The sequence below is a fragment of the Leptonotus elevatus genome, chromosome 2 (assembly GCF_054856555.1).
Source record: "Leptonotus elevatus isolate MCC_2025b chromosome 2, RoL_Lele_1.0, whole genome shotgun sequence".
NCBI classification, from domain to species: domain Eukaryota; kingdom Metazoa; phylum Chordata; class Actinopteri; order Syngnathiformes; family Syngnathidae; genus Leptonotus; species Leptonotus elevatus.
The window spans coordinates 10,430,371-10,448,872 of NC_141240.1; the positions used below are offsets into that span (position 1 = coordinate 10,430,371).

At 43.6% G+C, this 18,502-nt stretch overlaps 1 protein-coding gene across 2 annotated transcripts; it reads right to left on the reverse strand.

Moving 5' to 3' along the window:
- Nucleotides 1-215: 215 nt before the first annotated feature.
- On the reverse strand, nucleotides 216-18,184 carry LOC147178386 (uncharacterized). Of its 2 annotated transcripts, XM_086067690.1 has the most exons (54): nucleotides 17,910-18,184; nucleotides 16,321-16,527; nucleotides 15,636-15,652; nucleotides 15,487-15,519; nucleotides 14,896-14,928; nucleotides 14,722-14,775; nucleotides 14,428-14,529; nucleotides 14,161-14,238; nucleotides 13,792-13,836; nucleotides 13,634-13,687; nucleotides 13,391-13,444; nucleotides 13,251-13,304; nucleotides 13,110-13,163; nucleotides 12,950-13,003; nucleotides 12,817-12,861; nucleotides 12,680-12,733; nucleotides 12,556-12,600; nucleotides 12,399-12,452; nucleotides 12,207-12,305; nucleotides 12,077-12,121; nucleotides 11,895-11,993; nucleotides 11,765-11,818; nucleotides 11,569-11,676; nucleotides 11,383-11,436; nucleotides 11,155-11,253; nucleotides 11,023-11,076; nucleotides 10,561-10,659; nucleotides 10,413-10,466; nucleotides 10,242-10,295; nucleotides 9,300-9,353; nucleotides 9,021-9,074; nucleotides 8,694-8,738; nucleotides 8,455-8,553; nucleotides 8,124-8,231; nucleotides 7,987-8,040; nucleotides 7,831-7,884; nucleotides 7,648-7,701; nucleotides 6,671-6,724; nucleotides 6,477-6,584; nucleotides 6,321-6,374; nucleotides 5,196-5,249; nucleotides 4,955-5,116; nucleotides 4,765-4,872; nucleotides 4,475-4,582; nucleotides 4,310-4,363; nucleotides 4,090-4,197; nucleotides 3,933-3,986; nucleotides 3,724-3,831; nucleotides 3,590-3,643; nucleotides 2,969-3,076; nucleotides 2,587-2,875; nucleotides 2,090-2,277; nucleotides 1,761-2,003; nucleotides 216-1,676 (listed from the first exon to the last, which is right to left on the reverse strand). In XM_086067690.1, exons 1-54 carry the CDS (start codon nucleotides 18,001-18,003, stop codon nucleotides 1,530-1,532), a joined length of 4,473 nt encoding a protein of 1,490 aa, XP_085923816.1. In that variant the 5' UTR covers nucleotides 18,004-18,184; the 3' UTR covers nucleotides 216-1,529. The 2 variants fall into 2 exon arrangements, with proteins under 2 accessions (XP_085923816.1, XP_085923817.1); XM_086067691.1 differs by lacking the exon at nucleotides 16,321-16,527.
- Nucleotides 18,185-18,502: the final 318 nt, after the last annotated feature.

The following is an 18,502-nucleotide window of genomic DNA, read 5'->3' on the forward strand; positions in this document are numbered from 1 at the left end:
TATGTTAATACCGCTATACTGCATATACAGTATCTTGATCTTCTCTGTTGAGACAGAAACGATGCTTAGTGACACCATGCACGTGAAGAGCCATACATTATAGGCTACAGTGCTAGTTCAGATTTGTGTCACATTAACACTGCATAGCTGACTTATGGTACAAAAAACTTTTAAAGCACACTGCCGAAATTTGTGGTCACAAGAAGAAAAAAACCTTTCCCACGCACGTACATACTTTTATTGAAAACTCAAAGCAAAAATCAACTTTTTCATTCTGTTTTCCTTTTATTTCCAATTTACATCAATAAGAAGTGTAACAAAATAAAAACAAAATGGATCATAATAAAATTAATTTAAAAAATGTACACACCCTCAAGCACACAGAGGCGTCCCACCCTGGTTGTTATTGAGCGACTTGGTTCAGCTTTGGTGTGAGGACTTCAGCAGAGGTCTTGAAGTGTCCCTGGTCTCCACCTGTCTTACCCGACGGCGCCCCTTCTGCAGGGTGGAGTGTGACTGCGGTGTGAGGCTAGTGGGAATTAGGGCTGGGGTAAAGGGGGCTTTTGTTACCGACTATTACAGAACTCATAGCACCTTCTGAAGAGAGAGCCACCCAAAGCAAAGGCAGCCATTAGGATATGCCCAATAGTAGATGTGTTTGTGGTCATCTCTACATTTTCACTTTGTTTTTCAGCGTGAGGTAGCTTCAAACCATCTGGATGACTACAAGAAATGGCGCAATTGCTTAGGATCGTTTGAAAGCAAATTTTGGATGAGAGCAGAATACGTTTCCCTTCTCTGATGGGCAGTGAAAGGGGTACAGGACTTTGGAACATACACCCCAAATGTAACCTCACTTTCCAAAAAGTGTTGGTGTGCATATAAACACATGTACACACATCATGTGGAAACACACATAAACCATCTGGTTGCTTATAAACACAGACCTTTACAACAAGAGAACCAAGGCTTTATAATACACAGTAAAGGTTTTGCTCCTGCTCACGATGGACAGGCGTGGAGTACCTGGATTTTCAGAATATTTTATTGGTCTACACGGATTCAAAATGCCATATTGGTGTGACAGGAGGGAACAGGGAGGGAGGTGGAGTAGGACTGGGACAGAGGTTGTGCGGCTGTTCTGTAGTGGAAAGGGGCTTGTTGTACTTACAAAGTGAACCCCTCCAGTCCTACCTCATCTCTGCCCGTTCAAGTGAGACAATAAATAAGTGACATCAAGTCATGTTTCAGTTCTCCACAACTTTTGCTCAGTCCCTCTTCCTCCGGACTCATACCCGTCAACAGTGGGCCATGGGAAACATGACTGGATCTCAGGAAGCGTGTTGACAGAGATGTACACTTATTGCCGATGCCCTTCAGTGCTAGCATCCAACTTGGAGAGCACTTCGTTGTGAGATCAATTTTCTTTTAGAGTTCCAGTCGTCTTTATTGGTGGAATTGTGTGTAGTGTTTCATGGTTGAGTTTATTTCGTTCCTGTTATTCTGGGGGGTCACTGTGATATTCCACTTTACAAGAAGCAGACTGGGCCTACATCCAAGCCAAACTCCTGATCCGCTCCTCCGATATCCATAGGAGCAATGTCCACGATGGGCAGACGGGAGGTTTTCTGTGTTTTGTACTCAAAGACAGTTTTGCCCCACCGGCCCGTGTGTTTCTGTTGGCGGCAAAGAAAAAAAAACTGTCAGTCTCACCCTCACTTGACTTTCATGGAATATTGTTGTCTGACATCTGCACTCACCTTGCAGCCATCCTCCAACACGCTGTATGTGAAGCGGCTGTTGCCTTCTGCACGGATCTCCACGTCGTTGGAGCCCTGCAGCAGCAAAGCCTTCTTCAGGTTGCCTGAGGCCTGATCCATGTAGGCAATGCTGTTCTTGCAGTGGTACGTGAGGTTCTGGGATGCCTCATTGGAAAGAAGCCTCAAGAAGGTCAGCTGAACGCTGCCGGCGTTCGCAGCAGGCCCATCCTGAGCGTAGCTGAACTGTAACCAAACAAGTCGGGGGAGATGATTAGAAACGCCTTGATGAGCATCACCCAATAAGGGAGTTTTTGTTCAACCGCACTCACGTGGAATCCTCCATTCATGGTCTCTCCAAACCAGATGTGCTTGCGATCCTTGCTCTTGCTGGTCCACCAGGACTTCTTTGGTACATTGGCGATACTTGGGTAGACGCAGGTCTCGCCAGTCTCCATGTTGCAGAAGACCTTGATGGCATCGGCTATGCTTCCAATGTTGGGGTCAACCCAGTAGTCACCTTGAGGGATGGAACAAGTCGGAGATTTAATACATAAATGTCGCTGTGGTATAGGCCTACAGTCCGAAGAGGTTCTTGGTCCTTATCATTTGTGGGCATGCATTGGTACACCTTCCTTTTGTGTGTCTCGTTGGCAACCTTCCATAATTATGGGAATCCTAACCCTTGATCCGATCAGTCCATCTTTGTTTTGTTTCTTTACAAATTACACTTTATCATTATGCCTGGCCTGATTAATCTAGCAAGGAATTTATATAACTGTCATACAGCATAGTCATTCTTCTACCACAGCAAATGTACAATACGTACCACTCTTCCATTCAGGGTGGCACAATTTGAGGTCTCTGCAAGAACGAGCGGGGTTCTTCTGGGAACCGTCGGGGCTGCGCAGGTTCTCAATCTGGTTGTTGAGCGACTTGAGTGTGGAATCAACCTCAACATCGTGCTGTCTCAGGGAACTGGAAGCCTCGTCAGCCCTCATGTACCTCAGTGGATCGGGAGACTTCTCAGTCTGACCCAAACCAGCGAAGGCAGACATGTCAATGCCAGGGCCTGGGGGCCCAGGAGGACCAGGGGGTCCAGCGTTTCCAGGAGGACCCTAACCAATTGCCAAAACAGCAAATGATCAAGAAGGGAAAATACTACCCAAACATAGATAACATGCAATTCAATTAAGTTCTATTTCACATACAGCTGGGCCACTTTCTCCAGAGCGTCCTCGAGGTCCAGGTGGTCCGATGGGGCCAGGCTGTCCGTTAGATCCATCCTTGCCAGCGGGTCCAGATGGTCCAGGTAGTCCCTAAAGAAACAGTGAGTTTTAAGTCAAACGCAAAAAGGTTGTGACCAATTTGCCAAGATTTACTGTAAATATTAATCATTCCTAAACTCTTCATGTTCAATGACACACAAAAGTTTGATGAAATATTTAAAATATTCTTTCAGTTTCCGTCTCCAATCACCTCCAGACCACTTTTACCTTATTATGCATGGTGATAATTTATGTGGTGACATTTTCCTTCATTCCTCTTATCATATCCCCTCTGCTTATCTAATCTCCAAGAGATATTACAACCTATTCTGATCTCCCTGTCTGTCAGCCTCATTTCCTCACAAAAAGTAATTACAAAAAGCGTCCGCCGTCCGTCTTATCACATCGGTGGGTAATTAAGGCCCTCGCACTTTGCTGTCGCCAATCTTTGCCAAGTGATTGGAGAATTGAACAGAGACCGACCTGTGACCCTATTACCATAAAATATCATAACAAATGATGGAGAATTGGTGTGAGTCATTTTTCTTCTCTTTTTGTCCACACCTTAGCTCCATTTGGTCCTGCAGGTCCAGAAGCGCCACCATCTCCAGTGGGACCCTGTTTGAACAAATAAAAACAGATTAGGCAACAAAGACAAGGCACATTAACAATGCTTTAAGTGGCTATGAATTCCTTACGGGAGGTCCAGGAAGACCCTGCAGACCAGTGAATCCACGGTGACCCTTCTGTCCTCTCTCGCCAGCCTCACCACCCTCTCCCTTATCTCCCCGTGGTCCTTGGGGTCCCTGGAGTGAAAAAGTGACATCTTAATATTCATAACATCAGGTAGCATGCGATTTAAATAATGAGCTTCATTCTGAAGCTGATTTCAGTTTTTGATACTCACAGCCATTCCTCGTGCACCTGCGAGTCCAGGAGGTCCTGCAGGTCCTTGCGCACCCTGTGAAGAGATATTTTCTCAAGTTTACATTCAACTTGGTGCATTTATCCAATTAGTGTCCTCACAGGCCTTTTAGAAGATTCAGTTTTTTTGTGTTACTCACAGACTCTCCTCTGTCTCCCTGCTTGCCAAGAGGTCCGACAGGGCCAGCAGGACCAGGAGCACCGGGAGCTCCAGGGGCACCAGCAGAACCAGTGTTACCTCGCTCTCCCTACAGGAAGAATAACTCACCGACTTAGTTATTGCCATCAAGTTTTTTTCTATTATTCCATTCCATGTTTTTTTTCTCTCAAATTGGGAGAACTTGGACTATGTTCTCTCACCTTGATTCCTACACTTCCATCTCTGCCAGGTGGTCCATCTGATCCAGGGGTACCCTGAAGCACAGACAGATATATTGAATATACTAATACTTTGTTCAATTTATATTTCTGTGGTCTTAGTTTTTGTGGATGATTAGTTTTTCTGCCTGTGTATGCCAAGTTCACCTCTCTCCCAGTCTCTCCAGAAGGTCCAGTAAGTCCAGGGGGTCCTACAGGTCCAGGAGGTCCTCGGTCACCACTAGAGCCAGGAGATCCTTGTTTACCAGGCTCACCCTTTGACACAAAGTGGATATTAATTTATATGTAATATGTAATCTATCTAAGATGCAAATATAAAGTTTTAGTTTTTTTAAATATGAAATATTTGCAACGGTTACAAAAGTGCAGTGGAGGTTGAACAGTTTTGAGTGCAACTACAGTATAGCAGAATAGTCCAGAAGCAATCAAGAACTTACAGAAGGTCCAGGAAGACCTGCGAAGCCTCTTTCTCCACGTTGTCCAGGCAAACCAACAATACCACGAGATCCAGCCAAACCCTGAGGCCCTGAAGGTCCATCAGCACCCTACACAGACAAACAAGGTATGATCCAGTATAGATCTTCTCCTGGCAATAAGAAACTGAATCAGTCTGAAAGGGTGACCCACAGGTGGTCCATCTTCTCCAGGTTCTCCCTTTTCTCCTTGTGAACCAGCAAGTCCTCGAAGACCAGCGTCTCCCTGTCTTCCTGGGGGTCCTGCATCCCCACGAGCACCCTTTGGTCCATCTTTTCCAGAAGGACCAGAAGGTCCAACAGCACCAGGGTTACCCTGTGATGGAGAAAACACCGTCGGACGATAGCAGTCAAAAATAGAACAGTTGAGATTATTTTGTAATGAATTTACTTACATTAGGGCCCGGAGATCCAACTCTACCAGCAGCACCAGGGAAACCAGTGGCACCCTGCCAAAGACAGACTGTGTTTAGCATCACCAAACTTGTGGACCTCAGCAATAACCTCTTGTAAACCATTTAACGATTATTTGTATCTAGACAGATTTGCGAAGGGCTGCCCGCTTTTATACATTCTGATATATACCACAATTGAAGATCACCTTTCAATCAACTATTTATTTTTCTATTTGTTAAATGACAATTTTATCAAGTAGAGGATCTGGATGACGGAGGATGGAGGTCAAAAACGTATTCCCCCAAATGTAAAGAGTGAAATGTTAATGGCAGCAAGCGCCCTACTAATAAATGACTACATTTTAATCAAAAACTTTTATGCATCCTATTTTCGTAGACAGGTGCTTGGCATAAAAACGGGCACATCTTCATTTTCATGCTGGGGCAAGTCTAATTTAGCGTGTTTGTGAATTTGATAGACAGCGGAACATCTTCATAGGCGTTTCGGCATATTCTATTGCACCCCTGACGCATCTGGCTAATTAGTGGACTAAAAGTACGTTAGATTTTAGACCAGCTAAGAGCAGGTCTAAGTTGTGGCACAGGTGGCGTAACGTGATTTTGGTAGATTTGATCGAGGCTCGGGCAGCCAGATTCTGAACTTCACGGACATGCGTGTGGTGCATGTCATTGTATTCCATTAATAATTATGACAACAGCGTGGAACAATCCCTCTGAATCATTGTAGAAATCAAATTCACTGGATGTAGACTGTGCATCTCTATCTGCGCTAAATTTGAAGGGAATGAGGGAAGCTGCCTCAATTGGCCAGAAGTCGGCTGCATTTCATTCCACAACGGTGTTACAACCTTACACCCTATTCTACCTGCGCTTGACTAGGAAAATACCAAAAGAAAATAAACTCCACCCATGCACACAGTTAAACTTGTGCTAGACTTGCGCTGGCCATGAAAATAGGGCCCTATGAGTTTAAACAGTGGCCATACCAGTCACTAAGTAACGTGAGTTCCAACTTTACACAGTTTGCATTTATCGAAGATGAAAGATTATTATGTTGATTCTTTCCCTGTAAAATTGTATTAGGAATTGTATTGTATTACTTACAGGAGCTCCCTGAGCACCGCGTGCTCCTTTAGGTCCAGAAACTCCAGTTGGGCCCTGACAGAGAGAAACACCAAACATAAGTCTTTATACCTTATACATTTAGACTTAACCTTTTGTGGAATCGGCTTTAATATGGGTTTAATTCTAAGTACTCACCACAGGTCCGGGTGCTCCTGATGGTCCTTGAGGTCCGGCAGTACCAGCTTCTCCTTTCTGTCCGCTCTCACCAAGCTCTCCCTTGACTCCAGGCTGACCATCTGCACCCTGGATATGTCACACAAGGTAGCAACATTGGCATATTTGGTAAAGAGGGCTTCAGACTAATGTTCCAAGAGATGAAATGTACTTACAGGAGGTCCAGCAAAGCCAGCAGGCCCAGGAGGACCACCCTCACCACGGTCACCCTGCAGGAGGTTAGAAGAGGGCATGCTTTACTGTAATAATAATATAAAGCTCACTCAATATGAATATAAGACGCTTACGATTCATATGAATATGATGGTTGCTAATGTGACTATATGATGCTTTATCCAACCAAAAATACACTATCATTATTTGTACATGGTCCAGTCATCACTTATTAGTATGTTAGATGTCTTAATGAGAATATTGGCAATGTACAGGAATTAAAGGAATGAACAGAAAATCTGACGGTGAACATACATTTTGATCAAATACTGCATCATGCAGCACCATATTGGTCTAAAGCAAGAATATATTTAATGCAAAATTTGTTTAAAGGGGAAGTCAACCTTAAACATTTCTTGACAATAATATGTCATATGTAACCTCACGAGTCTAAACATGACTTCCTGATTAATATTACATTTGTGGAATCTGAATTATGCATCAAAATCCTGCCGTTTTTATCCATCTCAGGGGGCGGCCATTTTGACACTTGCTGTCGACTGAAGATGACATCACAGTTGTTCAGGCCTCAGGCAACGGCCAATCACAGCTCACCTGTTCTCTGAAGCTGCGCTGCGATTGTTTTTTACCTGAGACCTGAGCAACATTGATGTCATTTTCACTCGACAGCAAGTGGCAAAATGGCCGCCTTCTGATATTGATTAAAACTGCTGGATTTGACAGCTTAACTCATATTCCACTAACGCAATACTAACTAGAATACCATATTTAGACTAGCGGGGCTGCATAGAACATATTGTCAAGAAATTTTGGGGAGGTTGACTTTCCCTTTAAGCCTGTTTCCCACAGTTCAATTCTCATATGTAGAAATGTATTAACCATTGCAACCCTAATTGGAATATTGCGCAAAGCACTTACTACAAGCATGTCCTAATGTGCCAGTTGTATGTATACTTACAGGAGCACCACGAACGCCAGGAGCACCAGAAGGTCCTGCAGGTCCGTTCTCACCCTGGATGGAATAGAAACAGTCAAGCCAGTCGTACTTAATAACATACAACTTGGATAGTTTCATACACTAAAGGGTTCATTTCAAATGGACAGCGCTTTGGTAATGCAGAAGCAGCACTCTCATTCTTACCTTGGCACCGTTGGGTCCAGCGGGGCCAGGAGGACCAATGGGACCAGTCAAACCCTGAGGACGGAGTGAAGAGCACGTGGTTGTTGATATTGATTAATGGTTGCCATCAGGGGGTGAAAAAAACGAAACATAAACACAACGCCATTGTGGACTCACTCTCGAACCGTCCTTTCCAGGAGCTCCTTCGGGTCCCTTTGCTCCATTATCACCCTGTTGGACAAAGACAAATGTTAATCATACATAATAAGGTAAATATAAAAGGCTTTTTGAACAAGAAGTAATCTGGCACGCACTCTGTCTCCTTTGGCTCCTGGGATTCCACCCGCTCCTCTCTCTCCGGGCATACCCTGCAGGCCAGGGGGTCCCTGGGGTCCAGCAGCTCCAGCAGGTCCAATGGCTCCCTAAATGAGGATTTTGTCACCTTTCAGTTGTGCAATGGCTAATGTAACAAAAATGTCATTTACATTGCTAATCTGTCTTTTTTTTTTCTGCGTTAAGGTAGGGCAAATCTTGATAGTTTTCATAATTTGTGAAAAACGCAAATTATGATGATGAAGTGTAGGTGGTATAGAGGTCACAAATTGTGTTGAATAAGAGTTGAAAATAATCTTGTTGCTTACTGACCTTGGGTCCATCACTTCCAGGTGTTCCGGGAAGTCCACGAGGTCCCTGCAGACCCTGAGGACCAGCACCACCTCTCTCACCAGGGAAACCACGCTCACCCTGTTAGGAAACAGGTGCACTGAATTAACAGGAGCAACACAGTAACGTTGTATTTATGTAAAATGAAGAGGTAAAGCTATCTAAATTTACAATTATGTATGTTCTCCTTTAAATCACCGAAAAGGAACACAAAAACTTACTCTGGGTCCAACAGCACCTGGAGCTCCACCCTCTCCAGGAACACCCTGCAGAGAGAAACCGAAAAGTTCATCCCTGTTTGAGGAATATTTTTTAAATGGAACATTCTGTAACTCTTCTGTACAAATTCATGGACAACTATTAAAACCAAACATCTCAATTGTCAATCAATAAACGTAGAACGGAAAGGAAAGCACCGTGTAAATAATTCTAACTATCTGTTCAACTTGCAAATGCAACACTGTTACTGCTCACTTTGACAACACTGTCACACTTTGGCATCATTTCACTTCATCCAAAGATGAAATATGGACTGAAAAAGTATTCACCTGGTCTCCGGGTTTTCCAGCCTCTCCGGGGGAACCAGTAGAACCAGGCAGACCCTGTTTGACAGAAAAGTTTAAAAAAAAAAAATTATATAGTGTGTTGTGTTTATGCATCTTTGCAAGTGTGAATAAACATGGACTCTCTGGGGACTTTTTGAAAACGAAGGTTTTGTACTACTACAGCAGATGTCCAAGTGCATATCCCTAATAGCTCAACCATACGTCTGTACATTTATTGCGCTGGTCCTCAATATGATTGTGGGATATGAAAAAGGAACTAACCTGGAAGCCAGAAGGTCCCGGCTGACCTTGCTCTCCTCTCTCTCCTGCGGGTCCCTGAGATTGAAAAAACCCAAAACATATATCAATATTCATGCAAATGTAGAAGACATTGAAATCCAATCTTATAAATACAGTAAACCCCTCTCCAATGCGGGGTCCAGGTTTTTCACCAATTATTATTATTTTATTTTGGACTTTTTTGGTTTTTATTTTTTTGTGTAATGTCAATGTAGGCCACAGAATGGCATCACCATATTGCCCTTACACTGTGTAAATAAGTAAAAAAAAAAGAAGTATGTCAACAGTAGAAAGGTATTCAACGTTAAAACCTCTATTATCCTGCTTTTTTCGCTTACAGAAAGTGACGGCAGTAGATACATTTTTACAATGTATGTCTTTTGGCATGATTATTGATATAAATTACGAGATGACAAGATAAGTTTGTCGGTGATGGATCAATATGTTTGCCATTGCTCTTTCTATGGTTTTGAACATGTTTGTATTTTAAAAACGTATTTCAAGCTGCTCTCTGAAACAATATGGCCGAAAATGTCTTTACAGTAGCCTTTTTATTTGATCATGTATATGACTGAAACATTTTTTTATTAGTAGATTAACACCTTAGCTGTTCACAATGGGTACTCCTGCAAGCCTTTGGCCAAAAGTTTTCAGACAGAATTCGGGTTTGAACGTCATGTGCGCGTTGTGTATGAGAGGAAGGGAGATACAGTTCCATTTTTCAGCCACAAGTGGCAGTAGAGGTTCAAAATTCAATTTTCTTCATTTAAAAAAAAAAAAGGGTCATTAATGCTATTTCTATATCGCAGATTTAATTTATTGTGGGAGTGGTCTGGGACGTAACCCAGAGATGCAGAGGGCTTAAATGTAATAGTGTTGAAAAGATTAGAAATTTTGTATAGTAGTACAGAATGAAACACTTACAGCAGGGCCCGGTGGTCCAGCAGATCCAGTCTCACCATCTTTTCCAGACAGGCCCTGTTCAGAGAGGAACACTACAGTTAGCATTTTTTTAATAGAAGTAAAAAAAAAAAAATCCACTAATGTGCGTTAAGGGCAGGTAGTATACATTCTCAATGAGGAAAGAACACTTACTCTCAGACCAGTGCGACCAATAAGACCTTTTTCTCCAGACTTTCCAGGCTCTCCCTGTTGAACACAAGCCAGTTAGCTATAGAAACACTCTGAATGATAAAACATTTGATTAATTGAGATATTTCTATTTCTGTCCTGACAAACGTACATTGGCTCCTTTTGGTCCAGGGAATCCCATCACTCCTGGCTGCCCACGGGCTCCCTGAGGACCAGGGGGGCCGGGGCGACCATCCTCACCAGAGGCACCCTGTCATGATCAAATCAGATGTAAATTAAGAACTTGAATCATATTGTCATGTATTACCTGGTTTGCTTCCCGACATGTATTGAATATTCAATATGATTAGCCTAATGGCATAATTGCGTCAATCATTTGTAACTTACTTTAACAATATGAGAATACCTAAAAATGGTGTGTTTTTTCATGGCTGTCTAGATCCTCAGTAATCCGCGTCATGATAATCCACAATGGTTAAATCAACCCAATTTGTTGTGTTTTTCAAAATCTTTCACATTGACTATGTTCTGGCTGGTCCTCTGTTTTTCACTTTATTTATTCATTATACGGATTATAATGCCTCAAGAGGAAATTCCACTTAATAGTACTCACAGAAGGTCCAACTTTGCCCTGAGGACCAGTATCTCCAGGACGGCCGGTAAGACCCTACGAAAGGCAAAAACATTAATTCAGACCATTTCAAATGTGAGAAAATTGATTTGTACTGATGATGTGATGACTCACTCTTGTTCCAGGAAGACCAGACTCCCCTGTGCGTCCGGGATCCCCTGTGGCACCTTTAGGCCCGGCAGCACCAGCAACACCACGGTCACCCGGGGCACCCTGAAGAACATCAAGAGTCAAAATTCACTTGCAGTCTATGACAACCTTCATCATGTCAGCCATTTTTTTTTTTTCCAGGGTTGAAGTACATGTTTGGGATTTTTAAAGCGATGCAGTTGAAGGACCCACCTTAGCGCCAGCAAGACCATCTTGACCTGGGAAACCACGGTTGCCAGGAGCTCCCTGTAAGGATTAGCAGAAAAAAAACCCCATCATCAGAATCAGGATAACATAACTAGATCTGATTTATTATGTTGCCTTTTTTATTTTTTTTATTTTTTTTTAGCTATGTTGCTAAATAAAGGGAATCCCTACTCTCTCTCCGGGAGGTCCAAGTGGTCCAGCAGCTCCGGGCTCTCCTCTTGCGCCTCTCTTTCCTTCCTCACCAGCCGGGCCGGGTGCACCTTGGGGACCACCAGGGCCCTGGAAACATCAGGTCACATCAGTATCACAACAGTATCATTTCATACTAAACGATCGTTCAAGTAAAATATCATCCAAAAGCACTTACAAGCTCTCCCTTGGGTCCAGCTTCACCTTTAAATCCTGGAAGACCAGGGTCACCCTAAACCAGACACGATGTAAATATGAGTATTCATCAACAACTTTCAAGCTTTACAGATCACTCTCAAGTAACTCACAGACTGTCCTTTGGGTCCCAAGGGGCCTGTTGCTCCCTGTGGCCCCGGGGGTCCTCGGGGACCAGGGAAGCCAGGGGCACCAGCAATACCAGGACCACCCTTGAAAGTGACCAAAAAAAAAACGGTTAAAATTGAGAAACACACATGCTACACAATGTTCTCAAAATGAGGAGTGGACTTACAGCAGATCCTTTGGCTCCAGGAATGCCATCAGTTCCGGGGTTACCCTGTGACACAGGAATAAAGGACAACATGCCACAATCAGATCTTGAGGACAGTCGGAGGTCATTACTGCTGTAGAAAGAGACAAACCGATGCTCCGGCAGGTCCGGGAGATCCTGGAGTACCAGCCTCTCCGCGGGGACCCTGTTGGCCTTCAGCTCCACGGGCGCCAGTGGGACCAGCTTCACCCTGGCAGGTGCCGCAGGACACAATAACAACATTTGTACCTCCACAATAAGACACGGCCAAGATCATTCAAGTCTACTGGAGGTCTGTACACACTTTGGCTCCTGGGGATCCTGGGAAACCGGGAGCTCCAGCAGGACCAACAGGCCCCTGGAAACAGAACCTTCAGGTTAGTGCTGTGTAACCAGTATTAAAAGTACTGCAAATGAGAAATGAGTTCAATCTATTGCAATAATATCAAAATGGGACTTACAGGTGGACCAGCAGGGCCGGGCAAGCCATCATTTCCACGAGCACCCTGTGGAGTTGGGATAGGAAAGTCAGAGAAGAAAAAGGAAAGGATGCTTGAACAAAGCAAAGCAGAGATTAAAACTCACTGCAGCTCCAGTAGCACCGGTCCGGCCCCTCTCACCAGGCAGACCCCGTGGTCCCTGAAATGACGGGAAATCAGATTAGAAGCTCCATCGCACAACACTACTGTACACACATGTGCATTACTGTTTAAAGCACTCACCATGGGTCCAGGGGCACCATTCTCTCCAGAAGAACCAGACTCTCCCTGTTTCAAAGAGGGCACAAGATTAAAAAAAAGAAAAAAGAATGCAGGGACTAAGAGTTGAATAGCATTTTGCAAGCGCTGTTCTTACCTTTGCTCCTGCAGCACCGTTCTCTCCTTTAGCTCCATCTAGACCCGGGTGACCCTACAGATGACAGTGACAAGACTGGTCAGATCTCAGGCACACATTGCATCATCATTTTTTCTTTTTGTGACGATATTTCACTGATCAAGGAGTGATGAGCACTTACTCTGTGTCCTTTGATGCCAGGAAGGCCAGGAGTTCCAGGGAATCCACGAGCTCCCTGAAGTGAACACACACCAAGAGAGAAGTTAGATCTCTCTCCAATTTCCTTGCATGATTTCACCAAGTCATTCATTGAATCTCCAACCTGAGGTCCAGCAGGTCCACGCTCACCAGCTTTGCCCGGTTTGCCACCTTCACCCTGCAGTGAAACAAGTTGAAGGGTTAAATGTGTTTTTCTGTTCATATTGTGTCCTTCAAATATATTTGAAGAGAACATATCCTTACATCACTTCCTGGTTTTCCAGATGGTCCAGATGGTCCACGGGGTCCCATTGTTCCCTATTGTGAAGCAAATAATCAATGAGATGAATCTCAAAGTGTTCATCAGACGAACTACTGAAGTTCAAAACGAAGTGAATCAAACATGAAATGCTTGACATTAAGCGATCATGTTTTTCTCATTTGTTTTGAACAATCATATGTTCTTCCTGCCAAACACACAGCTTCATGGTGAGAAATAAGACTTACAGCTGGACCGGACTCTCCGGCCTCCCCAGGGGCACCTTGGAAACCTTGTGGCCCCTACGTGAACAATAACACATTAATTAGCAAATTGACTGTAGTCTTTGTGAGTCAAACAATTGTAAGGCTTTATTTCTATGCTTTGCGGTGGTAAATACACTTACAGGGGCTCCACTTGGTCCAGGGGGACCACGGGGACCCATTGGACCCTGCAAAAGAAACATAGAAGGGTAAATTAATTGTACTAAACTATGGATACATCAGTGTCAATTGATTTCTTAAGCACCATATTTTGATGATGTCATCTACATTTTAAAATTAAATTAACAGAAAGTCGGTAAAATATTGTAGTGACATTTACCTTATTAATGTGTGAAATTCACTATTGTTCATTAATAATAATAAAAACAAATAGAAACGCTGACGTGAATCTGTTTATGAGTAACACTTTGACCACAAGAGGGCAGCATTGCAAAAAAATGACAGTACTCGGCATGTCTACTTGAGGTTGTTGTAACACACACAACACGTACCATTGGTCCCTGCATCACTCCCATCTGCGCACCTCCGGCCTTCTCGTCAAAGCCTGTAGCCATTTGTGCGGCAAAATTCTAAAAAAAAGAAAAGATAAAAAAGTTAGTTTCATACTAAAGGTGCTGCACAACATGCATGCCAACTAATATAGACCTTTTCCAAGCTAAACAAAGGCGACTTTTGAAAACACTGTTAATAATAAAACAAAAAGCAATAAAATAAATGAAATAGGGTCTAATTATGGGATACATGGATTACAGACTCACCCCTCCAAGTCCAGCGGGTCCAGGTGGGCCAGGTGGGCCACCGGGTCCAGGGTTTCCGGGAGTCCCAGGTTCACCATCCCTTCCACGAGGTCCAGCATTTCCCTTGAGGGGGAAAAAAAAAATACATTAGCCTTCAGTCACAGGTTACTGGAAGAATTCATTAGAAGTTTAACTCCGTCAGTTTAAGTGTAGCGAAAGCTACATCGATTTGCCGACCTATCATGCATCAATATTTCTATGAACACAATCATTCAAATTTATAATACCTTTTTTTTTTCTCTCTCTCTCTCCTACCTTGTCACCTTTTGCACCAGCTGGTCCACGTAATCCTTGGTCACCTGGTGGGCCCTGCAAGAGCAAAAATGTTCAACTCAGCAGCTTTCCAAGTGTGGCTAACACCTGCTCAGGCCACAAAGAAGCAGCTTGTAGCGGCCTACGTGGAGCCCAAAAGATCACAACGATATTTACCATAGGGCCTGCTGGTCCTTTTGGTCCTACAACCTGCAGGTGGAAAGAAGTTTTGTCATAAAGTCCTGTGTGTCTTGAATCAAGTTGAAAACAACAACAATATGACGAAGATTTGACTGGACGGACTAAGTTTGTCTGAAAACATCACTTCTGCTTGACCTCTGCTTGAACTGACTTTGTTCACCTGATGTGTGTGCGTAAATATGTGTGTGCACGCACCCTGGCTACGAAGTTGCTGAGAGGATCTAAGAGGATTTGATAGGGTTCACTGTGTCCCAGGAATGTCGGATTTTGCACATTTATAAAAGGTCTAACAAGGCACCCATGTAGATAAACCATAATCATCATAAGCCTCTTTAAGGGGGGGATCATTTAACACTCCAAGAATAAAAAAAAAAAAAAGTATGTGGATGAAGAATTGGAGGGCATAATCGGGCATAAATGTGGGTCGCTTCTAAACATTGAGGAGGTGCAGCAACCATTGTTAATCCAAATAAAAGCAATAGTTGGTCTTTCATGTGGTATTATCCAGTCAACAGTGTTTCACAGAATGCATTTTGACCACAGCAGCTTCCAAAAGGATTTACTTACATCTGCAATTTCGCCTGGTTCACCTTTCTGACCCTGGTTGATAAAAGAGAATGTTAGTAAGCTAAAACTTGGATTGAAAAAAAATAAGAAATATTCATATTTAAAACAGAATATGTTGTCGTGGTAACAGAATTTTCCCAGTGCCTCACCCTTGCGCCGATCGTTTCTGTCATCGGTGGATGGTGACGGGAAAGAAAGAACACATTTAAAAGCATTTCAAGACATTTTATGGATTTTTCCCCCCTGCTGTTCAGTTTTAGGAGAGGAGAAATTATATGATGATGCTATAGGGACCAAACAAACAGGCCTAAACCCCATCTTGGTTAGTGAAAAAAGGAGGTAGCTGAAGCGGAAGCGGGCATGCAAAGATGATGATGATGATGGTGATGAGTCTGTATCATTTAAGCCCAAAAATATCAGAGAAGTTAAAAAAAATCTACATAGCCAAGGAAATCCACTAAACTAGAAGAACTATTCTGATGGTTGCAATGGTGGAGTTTTGCTCCTTTTTAGATAAAAGATGCCAACAGATGACATCACTTCACCAAGGAATTCAAGGCCTTTAATCTTGGTCAGGTTCTATTAGAAACCAATTTGACATCACACTTCAGGATTCATGCACTGTGGAGCAGAGCAGTTGTGATTAGCATCCAATGCTAGTTGCTAAGCTAATTGTTTAAGTGCAACAAAAGCTAGTGGTTCACAGATGACGTGAGTGCTGATCATGCAGCCAATTTGGATCATGCAGCATTTCCCCATTCATTAGCGTTAGCCAGGGTGAGACAAGCTAAAAGAGTAATTTATTTATGGCTATGTGAATAAATAAATTACAACCAATGGGGGCAGTGGCATCGGCGGGGCACATGGGACAGCACTCTCCAGATGGGATGAGAGGGTTGGCACACTCCTTCATCTCCTCGCAGATTATCTCATCACACAGAACCGCTCCGCTGTCACACACACAGATTCGACACGGCTCTGGCTTCCACACATCCTTATCATTATACAGCTGGCCGTCCTGGATGCAGCCATCTGCATCCTCTGTTGTGACCAGCAGGGGGCGGGGGGATGACAGGTGGAATGAGACAGTTCCAAAGAAAGTTAGGAAAAGTTTAGATGCGCGTTGATGTTTAGAAATTGCTTGCGAAAAGTAGGATTTAAGTGGGCGAGGAGGTGGCAGGAGCGGCAACAGGGTGAGATGGAGTTTGTGTACTTTATAAGTCCCAGTAGTGAACAATAGAGGGAGGGAAAAAAAGTCTCTGTAACAATTAAAAGGTTGGCAAGGTATACATATTTCAAACACCGGAAAAGATTCAATAGTGTGATTGAATGATTTGACTGATGCTAATGAGCAGATGCTGCTGTGACCCACAAACACAAACGTTTGAAATATAACACACACATTTATATCATTTACTGTAAGTAGCAGCATCCAAACTTGAAGTACGTCACATTTTTTACCGACTGTACTTAATGTGTTTGTCCTCTGCTGCTCCTATGAATGAATCTCTCTTTCAGGAACACTGTGCCCAATTGACAAGCTGCTGCCTTAGGTAAACAAGGGCTCTCCAAAAATTCTCCATCTGGGCCACATAGCGGCGTCAAGCAACAGTACAAACACACCGACAGCTTAAGAAAGGTCAATTTGTTTGTCTGGCCAACTCACCGCTGCTATTTGCTTTTTAGGAGTATGTGAGGTGTTGATGCGCAGCACTAAAGTTCGCAACTTAAAGTCAGAATGGAGAAAAAGGCATCTTGCTCTTATCTGTCAGCCTCCCACTGTGCATCATCTCAGTTAATAACCGCCACTGACTTCCTGCTACCCTTTGAGCCTGCTAGGCTGAGGTCACACACCACCTGACCCTGTCACTTCACATCACCACAACAATGATTTTGCTCCAGCCAAACATTGTGTGATGACCTGACTCTAATTACGTTCAAACTCAAGCATCCTTGCTGTGACTATTAAAGCCGGCAGAACAAAAAGCCATCCAGACACAGACCGGGAAACAAATCAGAGAGGCTAAGCCAACTTTTCCCACAACAGGTCCTGCTTCAATTTTTCTTTGGTCATCAAGAGTACAACCTCGCAAGCTGCTTTATCGATTGTCAAGAAAGTATACACTTTAATAGCAGTTGTTTATTGATATGAATGTGGCATTGCTCTGATTTGAGTCTTGTGCTGAAGAATTTCAGTCGGTGCCAGGTGAGTACAAATGAGCACTTGTTCACCTGCTCCGCCATCCCACACAGACAGGCCTTGACATCCTGACCAAGTAAGAAACACTAGAATTCTCAAAATTGCATTTTCCTACTACCAACACTGCATTTGAAATATAACTTCACACTTTGAGATAGATGTTGGTCATCACATCATTTTTTTTATCTCGAAGTTCAAAGAAGAAGAAAACTGGTCTACTTACGGTCGTGTTCTTCCTGACATCTGACCACAGCCAATAAAACAAGTTGCGATGCTACAAGTAGCAGAAGAGTCCTTGAATCCACAAAGCTGAACATGTCTAAATGTTAGACATGCAATAGCTAGGGTGAGAAATGAAGGGACGGACGAGACGTTCAGTCACTTGTGTGTTAAATGTGTGTTCCCAGCGACCGACGGCACCATGCAGTCAAACCCTCCAAAGACTAAGTGGAATCCAACGCGGGGCCCCAGCTGGCACTCTGCACCCACCGCGTCAGGGCAAGCACCGCGGTTTTATGTCCACTGTGTCTTGTATGGATCTTCGTATATTCCAAAAGGCCAGTCCTTCCCCCAGACCCCCTGTCGAGCTGAAACCTGAACCTCGAATCCCTCCCTCAATTCAGCACCATCTACTCTCCCAGGGAATTTTCTCTTTTTTTTTAACTCAAGCCCTCCTTATTCCCTTGATCTGTTTGGCCTGACCAAGAGATGCGCCTTCACTTTCTTTTGGAAAGTGGAGCTTTCTACAGTGCGGACTTTTTGAGGCTTGATAGAGATACCAACTCAAGTATAACAAAACGTCGACCGGTGATACTT

Bases quoted from the DNA above. Each gene is read 5' to 3' on its own strand.
- LOC147178386 (XM_086067690.1), bottom strand. From the start codon at position 18,003: ATGTTCAGCTTTGTGGATTCAAGGACTCTTCTGCTACTTGTAGCATCG. The intron at 14,929-15,486 runs GTAAGTAAATCC...TTCCACCTGCAG, and splicing joins AACCAGGCGAAATTGCAGAT to GTTGTAGGACCAAAAGGACC. The intron at 11,994-12,076 runs GTAAGTCCACTC...GTCACTTTCAAG, and splicing joins CTGGAGCCAAAGGATCTGCT to GGTGGTCCTGGTATTGCTGG.